The 13479-nt window shown below is 37.2% G+C and overlaps 1 protein-coding gene across 3 annotated transcripts in view; it reads left to right on the top strand.

Moving 5' to 3' along the window:
* LOC134212770 (protein Star) overlaps window positions 1-13479 on the top strand; it is a 150361-nt gene that overhangs the window by 133424 nt on the left and 3458 nt on the right. For all 3 annotated transcript variants that reach the window (XM_062690916.1, XM_062690917.1, XM_062690915.1), the window contains 2 exons: window positions 5050-5483; window positions 5565-5738. In XM_062690916.1, the coding sequence (XP_062546900.1) occupies window positions 5050-5483; window positions 5565-5738 (608 nt within the window). The remainder of the gene's footprint in view (window positions 1-5049; window positions 5484-5564; window positions 5739-13479) is intronic.

Genomic DNA, 13479 nt, shown 5'->3' with positions numbered 1-13479 from the left:
AGGATTGATTTCCTATTGATAAGACGCGCCCCTTCAATGGGATTGCTCTCTGTGAAGGGTCTAAATAGCGGGACCTTGACATGGTGCTCATGAGAAAACAAAACAACAACTGTATCGAAACCGATACTGCATTGCTTATCAATAGTAATGGAGTAATTCGACATGCACTTAAACACTAAGGATACGGGTAACGCTTCTTCTTCTTCTTATTGGCATTACATCCCCACACTGGGACTGAGCCGCCTCGCAGATTAGTGTTCATTAAGCACTTCCACAGTTATTAACTGCGAGGTTTCTAAGCCAAGTTACCATTTTTGCATTCGTATATCATGAGGCTAACACGATGATACTTTTATGCCCAGGGAAGTCGAGACAATTTCCAAATCGAAAATTGCCTAGACCGGCACCGGGAATCGAACCCAGCCACCCTCAGCATGGTCTTGCTTTGTAGCCGCGCATCTTACCGCACGGCTAAGGAGGGCGGGTAACGCTACAATAGATCTAATAACTGGTCGCAGTGGCACACCCGGACAGGAAAAAAAAATGCCACCTACGTTCGGAAGGTTTCTGAGACGATGGAAAACATTGAGAAAAAGCGAATAGCATTTTGTCTGGAGACTTTTGTCGACCGTAGTCGACTACGGTCGACAAAAGTCTCCAGACAAAATGCTATTCGCTTTTTCTCAAAGATTTCCATCGTCTCAGAAACCTGGGCAATTATGTTCAATTCCAGGCAGACAACTCAACAATTTCTGGTTGTTCTTGATTCTATAACATGGTCCTGGTGCTGATACGCTGAATTGGAGAAGTGTTTTGGATTATTGAACAATGTTCAGTTATAAATCAGCATAAGGATGGATGAATGAAATATTGGCATAAATAATAAAAAAAGTACAATGCCATGAAAAGATCATGATGTGTAACAATAACAATAGGAGAAAAAAAAACGATTATAACACAACACCTGGCCGTTGTACAATAATTCCCAATAACGTGAAATGGAATGAAAAAAAAAAGATCAAGAATGAATGACATGAAAGTGTTGGAGAAGATAGAAGCTAAAATATTGAATGCAGTGCTGCTAAATAAAATTGACCTTCTCCTTCAAAATTTGTGCTCGCTTTCGATTTTTTTAAAATAATTAGAGGCTTCAAAAAGTAAGGTTCTTTGAGAAAGTTGACGTTAAATATTGTAGATCCAGTTGAAAACCGAACTGAGCTCTCGCGACAATCGCATTTTCTCCCATTTCTGAATGTCGCAACTGCATCGCGAGTGGTGCGCATGATGGCGCACGGCTATGGCATAGATGCGCACTACTCGCAATGCAGTTGAGACATCCCGAAATGGGGTGCAGTTGTGATGAATTCGGCGGCTTGTAATTGAATTGGAAACTAGATTGTAAATAACTTTATATATTATGTTTTATAGTTACTAATTGAAAATAAATTCCAGCTTTGAAGCTGTGTGTAATACACTGCTATCAAAAGAGTTTCATTCAAGCCAATGAAAACCCATCGCAACATACTCTACATTTCCTACATTTCCAAACACCAGTATGTTGCGATGGGTTTTCATTGGCTTGAATGAAACTCTTTTGATAGCAGTGTCTTACACACAGCTTCAAAGCTGGAATTTATTTCCAATTAGTAACTATAAAATATAACATAAATGTAACTTACAATCTAGTTTCCAATTCAATTTGCAAGCCGCCGAATTCATCTCAACTGCACTCTACATTTCCTCAGCACATTCAATTTACAGTGTTGCTAGTTTCACAAATATTATCAACTCATTTTAACACTAATATATATTTTTATTTGACATCTAATCGGGAATTTTTCAAAAAATTTCAGGAAAAAGTCGGGAAATGCGGGAATTTTTAAAAAGGGAGTTAAGTGGTCACCCTGCATAAGTAAGTTTTATTTTGCCCACACACGCACATACACATACAGACAGACATCATCTCATTTCGCCAAGCTGAGTCGATTGGTGTATAACACTATATGGGTATCCAGTCCTTCTATCACAAAATCGTCTTAGGAGTTAATATAAGGCAAAAAAAAGTTGTTCGGGATCTCTCGGTAGATTTTTTTCAAATAGTCACGAAATTAAAGCTGGAAAGCTATATTCTCACGTAGTGAAAGTTTAGGCGATGCTCATTTTTTGTCATAATCTAATTTAATCTAGGCGCCACACATAGGAGTACGCAGTGTAAAAGCGTGGCCAAAACTATGCCAATTATTTTGTCGGCTGTAAATGCATTCAATTAACAGCAAATCGTATTTATTTTGTTTTTGTGCTCTTTGTATTAAACTAGTAGTGAAGTATGACCACCGGGGGCGTCAGTTGTTGTTATTAGTTAGAGCACCACTTGGCGTAAGAACGCTGCCTTTGGGAACTATAGCGTGCTTGCTCTGACTCAGTCAATGAGTATGATTTTTATGCTAATTTTCATTCTTTAATTATTACTTACTAAGATTTCCGAAAATGTGCTTCGTTTGTTCACTTTGACTATATTAATTTGTCATAATGTTAAAGTCCCTCGATAAAGTATTGATATTAATACTACAATCAATGGAGCGGATCAGATAAATTCGCTGCACTTTAACCGCTTTATTTCTTAACAACCTTTTATATCCGAAAAATGCGTATGCTTTTCATGAAAGACCAGCTCTTCTTTGAAAGCGAACCATTTTATGAGCTTAGTCGTTCAAAATCATAATTTTTTTTTTCGCCTGGCTTTTCTTAGAAAACTTCACTATATTCAAATAAAACAACTCACGATTGTGTGAGGATGCGTGAAATGTTTTTCGTGGAGCTTATTGAGGAAACTCCAATCTTTCTAACACTGATAATTTTGTTGCTTGATCGGGTTTGGAACCTAATCAAAAGTTTAATTTTGTAAAACATATTATTGTAAAAAACGTAAAAAAAAGCTTGCTATTAATGTTATTATTATGGATCACATAAAAAAAATTCAGATCGAATCATGCTTGGACACGATTTTACATACCCTCATTATTGGTACCTATATTGATTTTCATCTTAAAAATCATTGAAAACCTAGAAAAACACGATAAAAATTAAACATTTTTTCATGGACAATTGCGATAAAACTAGCATGTAAATTATGGTGAAGTTTTGCCAGCCAGAATTGCTCACCAGTAATCAATATTGATCCAAAAATCCCAGGGAAAGTTAGTATTACTATTTGAGAGTACAAAAACGAAAAATAGTGTGTAGATATCTAAAAATATTGTTTTTGACTTTTGGCCAGGATTTGGGCTGAAATACTCCTTAGTGCGCCATTTAATCTAAGCGTGCTGAATAGTTTTCTGAAAAAGATCCCAAGGAAACATATAGTAAACGAAAAAAGTAATCAATTCGAAACATTTGTAAACAATATCTCGTAAATAATTACTCTCAAGAGAACTAATATAATGGATCTTAATCAGTAGCTTGGTTTCCTATTACAAATAACTACTGTATGATATTGTATTAGAGTTTATAAACCTTGCACTCGACGCGGTGTGCCCCAGCTGCTCCCGTTGACCGTAGATGTAGGCAGATCGATATCTCGTTTGTATGCTTTGTAGTGGAGCAAGAGCCAGCGAAAAGAAACCCAATAAATTAATTTAAATACCGCATCCTCCCGGTTATAAAATTATATGTTCTGCGGTTTTTCCTATTTTTACCCATGCCCGTGCGTGGTCGTTATTCCATAACCAACCTGCTAGGTGTTGGGGTTGTTTTCGGGTGTTGTTATGTTGTGCGTTTCTACATAGTGGTTATGCGGGTCAAATTCTGGGTGTAGTTTTCGTCCCCCTGCTCTCTACATCTCTCTCTGTGGCTACTGCACTCATACCTTAGTCTGATCTTAGGAGGGCAACCTTCAGCATGCAAAGAAGATAGTATCGTCTTTCGAGGGCTACGTCGAAGGTAGTTTTTAGATGCCGGCCCTATGGATTACGCGCAATTTACTGGATCAGATTGTATCGCTCGTTCCGGACGTTGGTGGTTAGATCTGATTATTTGGAGTAGGGTACATAATACGATGTGTAGCGAAAAAAAAGAAAGAGAAGACATAACCCAGACAGACAGTGAAGAAGAACGTGGGCAAAGAACAACAAGTGTTAGTTCTGCCCTTTGGTTAATTAGACGCCCGTCGCGAGCCCACTGATTAGTCCGAGATGAGTCTGCAGAGTGCTAGGCGAGGGATGCTTCGAGGAAAAACCTCAGCACAGATTCGATTAAGGTGCTGGTAGTATGAGAAACGATACGACGTAGTGGGTAAGGTAAATCTGACACATTGGAAAATTTACCAGAACTGATTGAAATTTTTTGTTCCACGCTATCCAAGACGGATGCCATTAGGGATGAGAGCAATCTAAAGCGTGGAAAGACGTATGTAATCAGCTGGCCGTAGAATGAATTCTCTCAACCAGAGCCCATCAACAGGGATGACAACGACCGTTCGTTGATCAGAAAGTGTGGTGGTGGGTGATGACGGTCAGGTGAAATGACACGGCAGTTGTGTTATTTTCAAAATACCTGGTCATGTTGGTGGCACGCGAGACATATAACGTTGCCATCCATCTGGGCCGGTTCCAGACAACAATGACTGGTGCCAACAACGTCAACAACCGATTATTTGTCGGCGACGGTCCAGATCAGACGGGGGTTAATGAGTTCAAGGCAGTCGCGAGTCGCGAGAAATTAATGTCGGGAGCCGTTGTGACGATGCTTTTTTTAATAAACTCTTTTGATTCACTGTAAATATTATGAAAGTCTGGCAGTGGCTCTATATTTTTTTTTATTCCTATATTGAATATTGAACAATTTGAAAATTAATTAATTATTTGTTTAATACGAGCAACACAGGAATAGTTTCAGAATACAGCATGAGATTTCAAGCAAACATGTCACAGTTGTGCGACATTTCTTTTAAACAGTTTTGCAATCTGATGAATTAAGATTCCAATACTTACATAATTATTGAAGCATTAGGGAATTATTCTAATTGATTGTTTTTCTTCACTTTCTTTCCAGAAATTCGACATCAACAGTTTCGGCTGAATATGTCCCACGACTACGACCTGATGGGAGTTCCCCAGGACAACCCCGCCCTGGTAAAGTACGTCCGTGACATCCACATGAAGAAATACCCGATGACCTTCATGCGCAATGCCAACACTCCGATGGAACAACTGAATTTCACCAACCGGCACGAACTGACTCCCGATATGGCACACTTCGTATCGGATCTGCTTGGCAAGAAACGATTCGGGACGTTCTTCCAGTCGTTGACAGGAATCAGCGATTCCATGATGACGGCTCCATGGCTAGCGGAAACCATGAACTGGGGCGGCTATCTGGTGGAACCCGATCCGCGAAAGTACTTTTCTCTGCGCAAGCAAAACGCCTTCCGACCCAACGTGCAGGTGATCCATGCGTGTTTATCGCCCAATACCTATCCCAAAGAGGTGAGGAAAAGGAGTGGGGATTTTGATTGATTGACGTCTCGACAGTTTGTCACGATTCTAAACGGTATTTTAATGTCGTAGGTTACACTCCGTCACGATGACGACAGCGAGGTACGCATTAACAGCGTGCTTGACGAGGAAACGGAGTGGTTCCACCCGCGCGTCAAGTGCTTCCCGGTGTACACGCTGATGCTGGCCGTAAATAGGACTTCGATTGATTTGCTCAGCCTCGGCTGCCAGGGGCAGGAATTGCAGGTAGGATAATTGTAATATATAAGATGGTTTGCATGTAGAATGAAAGGACTCCCAGCTAAATTTAAGTTCAACCGGTTGTTGTTTAGGAAACCGGTTGTTCAAAGTTTTAACATTATTTTACCCATGAAAATTTGGTAGGGCCCTCTGTTTTTAGACAATTTTGGTTAAATTTATTACAAACACATGAAACGTATTTCAAAACAAAATTTCAGAATTGTGACGAACAATTCTGTTGGATTTCCACGATTTTTTTTTAATTGCATTGAAATTCATTTAACCAATTCAATCCGGATGGGTCATATATGACCCAAGACGAAAATCAGTTGTCGAAAATCAGTTTTAAGAGATAGAGTCTTACTTTCTTCAGCAAAAATGTTCAAAATTAACTGTTCCATCCAGGAAAAATATTGCCCAGGTCAGGTTATGGTCACTAGGATGATCTAGAGCATCCAAACTATCCTTCAGTTCTAATTTTGATGTTCTAAGGAATCAACACAATTTTACCACATTCTGATTAAATAATTGAAATTGAAATGCTTTATGATAATATCCCGCACCTGTCCTGCAGTATAACAGATCTTTTTCAATACCTAAGATACTCCAAACAGTTCTTGAACTCAGATCTTAATATTCAAATCGGTCAACAAAAAGATCTACGATGTCCCCACTATTTTTATGAGTTGGGACAGCTCCACGGTTCTTCATTACACCATTACAGACACACCACAGAATTCGTTCGGCATCTACGGCACTCCAAACTATCCTTGAGTACAGATCCTAATGTTCAAATCGATCAACATGCTGATCTTCGATGTCCCCGCTAGTTTTATGAGTTGGAATAGCTCCAGGATACCTCGTAACACCATAACAGACACTCCACAGAATTAGTTCGACACCTACGACACTCCAAACTATCCTTGAGTACAGATCCCAATGTTCAAATCGACCAACATGCTGATCTTCGATGTCCCCACTAGTTTTAATGAGTTGGAATAGCTCCAGGATACCTCGTAACACCATAACAGACACTCCACAGAATTAGTTCGACACCTACGACACTCCAAACTATCCTTGAGTACAGATCCCAATATTCAAATCGATCAACATGCAGATCTTCGATGTCCCCACTAGTTTTATGAGTTGGAATAGCTCCAGGATACCTCGTAACATCATTACAGACACACCACAGAATTCTTCCGATATCTACGACACTCCAAACCCTCCTTGAGATCAGATCCTAATATTCAAATCGATCAACATAGAGATCTTCGATGTCCCCACTAGTTTTATGAGGTGGAATAGCTCCGCGATACCTCGTAACACCATTACAGGCACACCAGAGTTCGTTCGACATCTATGGCACTCCAAACTATTCTTGAGTACAGGTCTTAATATTCAAATCGATCAACATGAAGATCTTCGATGTTCCCACTAGTTTGATGAGTTGGAATAGCTCCAGGATACCTCGTAACATCATTACAGACACACCACAGAATTCGTTCGTCATCTACGACACTCCAAACTCTCCTTGAGTACGGATCCTAATGTTCAAATCGATCAACATAAAGATCTACGTCATCCCATCTATTTTTATGAGTTGGAATAGCTCTACTCAGGCCTGGTAGCGGGTCACTTTTTAGTGACTTGGTCACTTTTTTCGGGCAAGTCACTAAAAAGTCTCTTTTTTCGACCTCAAGTCACTAAAGTCACCTTTTCTCGTAAAAAGTCACTATTTTCAACTATTTTAAAACTATTGACAATTTTTGAATGAAGCTTTATGTATAAGTCGGATGATGCTTTGTTCACGGCGAAAATGAAATTACGGATCTTGGAAAAATGATCGCTCTGAAACTTCGCCAGCCATTTTACTCGATGCTCTTATTGGCATTTCACCAGTACCCAACTAGAAGATCATATCAAAATTATATCAACCTATGTTATTATGTTATACTAAATTTTAATAACAAAATTTGATAGAAACATGGTGCAGGATGTTGTTAAAATATCTAAATTTCTATCAAAAACTACACTACTGAAAAAAAAAACTATCAAATTTTGTTACAACTTTATCATAAAAATAACATATTTTGATAGAAATTTATAACAGAATCAGATACAAAATATATTGTTTCTGTGCAGTTGAAATTTTTACAGGTCGTGATAGGTCTCCAGATTGTGATAAACAATCAGAAACGCCTCTAAGTATTTTTAAAATTTAAAGCAAAATATAAAAAAAAGTGTTGTTTTTCAAGGTTGGGATAACATCCGCCGGAACGAATGAAATTTTCCGACTGGTTCACTCGTGCAGCATTTTTTCAACTTATGTTTTCAATTTTTTAAATAGTTAGACGCTTGAGAGAGAGAGAGTTGAAAGATAGAGAAAGAGATTGAGACAATCAAACGTGATGCAATTTTTGACGGGAAAGGATATAGATATTATATAAAGGGAATAAAGTCTCCCCAATTTTGAAGATTGCATGCGCTGAGATACATCGAAAATAAGAAAAGTAGATCAAGTCTACCCAGTCTCCCCTATGAATTGCACTATTGGCGGTTCAGATTAATCTTTTCAAATTTAGATATTCTTCCTGGTGCTTCAGGGAAACCAATAGTTGATTAAAGGCTTGTTATTTAGTACATACCTAAAACAAACATGCTTATCAGTTTTGTTATAACAGAATTTTTTTTTTTTACAAAGCTCGTGCTTTTAATCATAGGGGCGTAACTGCATTAATCCATTGCTCTTCGTCGATGTTTTCTTTTTATCATTGTAGCGAATTGCCGAAGATTTAATGGTTTGGTGTGATAAAGGATGATTGTATCTTGCACCAGACTCAACAATCACGGTTGTGACTGTTGAGTTATTAGGAAGTTATGATTCTCAGCGCGTGATATTTTGGTAAAATAAAATATATTTATTTTCAAATCGAAATAATGATATTTGCATCTATGATTGTACTGCAATCGAATTGAAAAGGCGATACATTAAATATGTAAGGGATCCCCAAAGTAATTTTGCTGTAAGAACATGGGAAAATAGAAGCCGTTTTTCCTTCCCAACATCCACTTCGCCCAATATTTTGAAATTTTTCAAAATATATTGTGATGATAATTTATACATTTAAGGCTCAAGACTCCATCACACTGTTTCGAGAATAATGACAGTATGATTTAGAAGTATTGGTGATGAAACTTGTACGAAAAAGTGCCGAAAAGGAGCAGCGTAAATTTATGCTTACTACTACATACGCATTGTATTTTAGGCAAAACATGTGATTTCATGAGAAGTATTGTAATTTGATAGTAGCTGCAGTTCGAATGATGAATTATTTCTCACTACAATTACCAATTCTTTTCATCCTTAGCTAACGTTGACTAAGCATTGTAATATTCTCAAAATCATTATCCTGAACACTTGTCATAATTCATAATTCGAGGACAATTGAAGTTCACAGTAGAGTTTTGTGCCTTTTATATTTGAAAAAAATAAAATTTTGCTATGATTTCCTGACAAGTTTTTCATGGTCTAATCTTGATAGAGAACGTGTTTCATATTTTAGCAAACAGAGGATATGGTTTTAAAGGAAGTTTTAAGAAAAGCAGTTTTGACTGTTTTTGAGAAATTAATTAAATATTAATTAGTGAGAGGAGTGAAAATTTCACATGAAAATGCTGTGATTATGCGAAAATAAAGGTAAGTCGGTAAACAGTAGCAGAAAAACATTCAGGTGCCGTCATCGGGGGTAATAATGAATCATCGGTCTCAGCTGCAGTCTGGAGGTCTGGAGGATAGCAAATATATTTTGGCCTTCTTGCCTTCAGATACAATCAATTTATTCGACTAGCATTCTAAGTAGTTGAAACAGTGACCTATTCTCACCCCTATTTGACCTATTGTCACCCCCGACGATGGTAAAACTGTTTATTGTATTGCGAATAAGAAAAAAAATCTTCATTGTCAGTTGATGGCATATAAGTCCCATCTTTGCTGGATTTCTTATTCATATGGAGCAAATATGCGTTTGTGGGCAGTTTAGTTTTGAATAATATGTGTATTTTCGCCAAATACTTCTCAACCACAGTTTTGCTCAACTCAAACTTTGAGCTTTGGACAGTCACTTGTAATAAGACGGGTTCGTACTATACCATTTATTTCCATTACTTGATTGTAACCTTAACATATACGTATTTCAATCTCAACTTCATACTTGATTCGAATAGACTTTGTTATTTTGTGGTACGAATTTAAAAACAAAATCATTTCGGACACAACAAATCAACACGGTTTGATACCTCCTATACAAATGTGATCATACTCCCGAGCAAGGCCGGGTATATTGAGATCGTATTTCATAGGTATCGAACTGAAGCGAAAACATTCAGAATATTGTAAATATAAATTGATATTTTGCACGTATTGATCCAGAATTTTATTAACACCTGCGCGGAAATGGTGCTGATTTGATTTTAGTCGGCGGGATCTACGTAACAACCCTGCACTGAATTTTGATTCTCTTCGTCGTCCTTGCAATACGAGTAATCAAAGATGTGGTGCTCCAGAAAAGCTTCCTAAGCCCTAAGTTTTTCATACTTTGCAGCTTCGCACTTTGATCAGTCCCAAGATTACTTCATTTCGTGGCTCGGAACAAGTCACGTTCGCGCTGCGTAAATGTTGTTTATATCTGGAGTGGGTGGAAATGGGGTGGTAAATATAAGTCAGCTGTTATATTACGTTGCCAGACATGAAAAGATGTTTATTTTACATCACAATAAATGTTTATGATTTATAAAATCTATTATAATATTGAAGTTTTAAAAGAATGTATACACCACTAGCCATCCAACAGAAGCTAGCTTAACATTGTTCAATATTTTTTTCCTGAATTTTTAGCAAATTTAACAAACAGCAATAATTATTTGAATAAATGAATCTGGCAACGATGAAGAGATGATTATTTGCTTGTGCCAGGCATTGAGTTGTTTGTGTGTCGGCTAGGGTATTCGATGTATTGTTACGATAGAACGAAGTTGCACTACCTAGATTGTGAGCGCACTAGTTCACTTGCTGTGTTAGTAAATTTAAGAATTCCGAATGTTGCTGCATTAGGAATACGGTCAACAAGTTTGTGTCTCGTTTCGATTTTTTGGAAGCAGTTTTTTTTTGTGTTTCGACGTGAAGTGAAAAAATTATATTTCAAGGTTGAAGAAAAAAGTGGAACTTGATTAGTGAATTGTGTTTAGGAGTGACAAAATCTAGAAAACGGCCAAAATAAATCAAATAAAAAAATAATTGTAAGCTAAAGATAACTGTATGTGTTTGATCCGAATGTTTGGTGTTAGTATGTGTTCGATAAACATACGCACGATGGACTAGGAAAAAAGCAGTTTTGAGTGATTTTCGAGCTGCTTTTTCAAATAATAATTAGTTAGGTAAGTGAACAAATCATGTAAAAATGCAATGATTATGCAGTGACTAAAGAAAGTCGAAAAATAGCAGCAAAATATTCATTTTATGATAAATTTGCATTAGTATTAGTGAGAATGACTGAAAATCATCGTCATTGTTAAATTGATTACGGTTTATAGAGCCTTAAAATAGCATAAGCATAAGATTCCAATTGTGATTTTATTTTAGATTTTGTAAGATTCGTTATATTTTGATAATTTTTGAATTTGAAGACGAGCCCGGCGGTTCTGCATTATAAGCAGGAGGTTGAGCGTTCAATTTCAATCCCAGGTTCGTTGTAACTGAATTTTCATAATTTTTGTACTGATGTTCCTTTCACACTAAAAATTTTAAAAACTTCCGTGGCACCTATAGCAAATCTGCATTTTTTTTAAGTAGGTGTTCAGCTAATCAAGTGATCGTAATTTTCACACATTCTCACGATAAGAGAATGTTCATTCAAGCAGATTTTTGCCTAGAAATCATTTTTCGGGAAAGAAAAATAGGTCTTATGAGTGATAGATAACCATGTTTCGCTCACTTCCAGTGGCGCAAACATTTGATTTGCTCGCAGGACTACTCATAGTTTTGAGTTTGAGTTTTGACTGATATTTAGTAAAATTTCCTTGGGATAAAAAAATGGGCAAAAGTTAGCGTGCACGATTTTTGATTCTCTTTTGAGTTCGTTATGAGAGAGTGGTGAGTAAAAGATCCGCCACAAATTACGAAAAAAATTCTACCTCGACCCTAAAACGTTAAATTTTGTCTCATCAAAATTGCAACTGAAACTGAAAGTCACTATTTGGTCACTTTTTCTGCAACTGAAAGTCACTATTTGGTCCCTTTTTTCGTCAGCTTTGGTCACAAAAGTCACTATTTTGAGCAGCATTGGTTGCTACCAGTCCTGTCTACTGGACTTCGTTACACCATTATAGACACATTGTAGAATTCGTTGAACATGTACGACAATACAAATTGTCCATGAATTCAATTCTTTATATTCAAATCGATCAACAAGAAGATGTACGATGGTCTAGCATGAATTTACCGCCAAAAAATTGTATGGTGAAGGACATCTAGGGAAGATCGATATAGTACGTACAATTACTATTTTCAACACCCCTCTCCCCTTCGCCACTTCTTGTAATGAACCTCTAGTTTTTTTATTATTCGTCACGCAATTTGTGAATAACCACCTTACACAAATTTCATCAATAATGAGAGCATTTCTCGAAAAAAAATACAATGACCTGTTACCTGTTAGTCTACTAAATATTTTTATTGAGAAACTTAACTATTGATTTTTTTTTGGTACACTGCTTTCAAAAAGTTTACTCCTAGTGTGCTGCATGTTTGCAGCAGTGCACCAGAGCTTAACATGTCGATTCGAAAGTTTTACTGAAACACCTTCTGTTGACGATCTCGCAGAATCACATCAAATGGTTGCAGAGGAACTGAGAGAGAGATTTTTTTAGCAACATGATTTAACTATTACATTTAATTCATTTTGGGATAAGTATGGAGAAAAGCATTTGAAATGAAATTTTGTGATATTATTCATACGTAAATTACTTTACGCTTACATATAAATGTTAGTCTTAGTAACATCCACTTCCGTGCAATACTGAAACCAATTATATTGTCGATTGAATGTATTGCGAGCATTATTCAGTTCTTGGTACGCAATCCTCATTTATTGGTTAGACTGTCATCTCATGATACCCCTTGGTGGTTTCAATACGTATAGAAATGGTAAACACTTGGGTAAACATATCGTATAAAATATATAATATGTATAATAAGTATGAAACAAGTAAGTATGAGAGTACCAACGCCTTCAGGGTGGAGTAGCAATAATTCACATGAATAGCCCAGCCGGTCATCAAGAGACGCCGTGGTACCAAGCTTTATTCTATAACACTTCTTCTTCTTTATTGGCATTACATCCCCACACTGGGACAGAGCCGCCTCGCAGCTTAGTGTTCATTAAGCACTTCTACAGTTATTAACTGCGAGGTTTCTAAGCCAGGTTACCATTTTTGCATTTGTATATCATGAGGCTAGCACGATGATACTTTTTATGCCCAGGGGAAGTCGAGACAATTTCCAATCCGAAAATTGTTTAGACCAAGACCGGCACTGGGAATCGAACCCAGCCACCCTCAGCATAGTCATGCTTTGTAGCCGCGCGTCTTACCGCACGGCTAAGGAGGGCCCTCTATAACACTATAGATGATAAAAGGAACGAAAAAATTGTGGATGCGATAATGGTGATCACAATAACACTTTTTTACG

The sequence above is a fragment of the Armigeres subalbatus genome, chromosome 2 (genome assembly GCF_024139115.2).
Source record: "Armigeres subalbatus isolate Guangzhou_Male chromosome 2, GZ_Asu_2, whole genome shotgun sequence".
In the NCBI taxonomy this organism is placed as follows: Eukaryota; Metazoa; Arthropoda; class Insecta; order Diptera; family Culicidae; genus Armigeres; species Armigeres subalbatus.
This window is presented reverse-complemented; position numbering and strand designations above follow the sequence as displayed.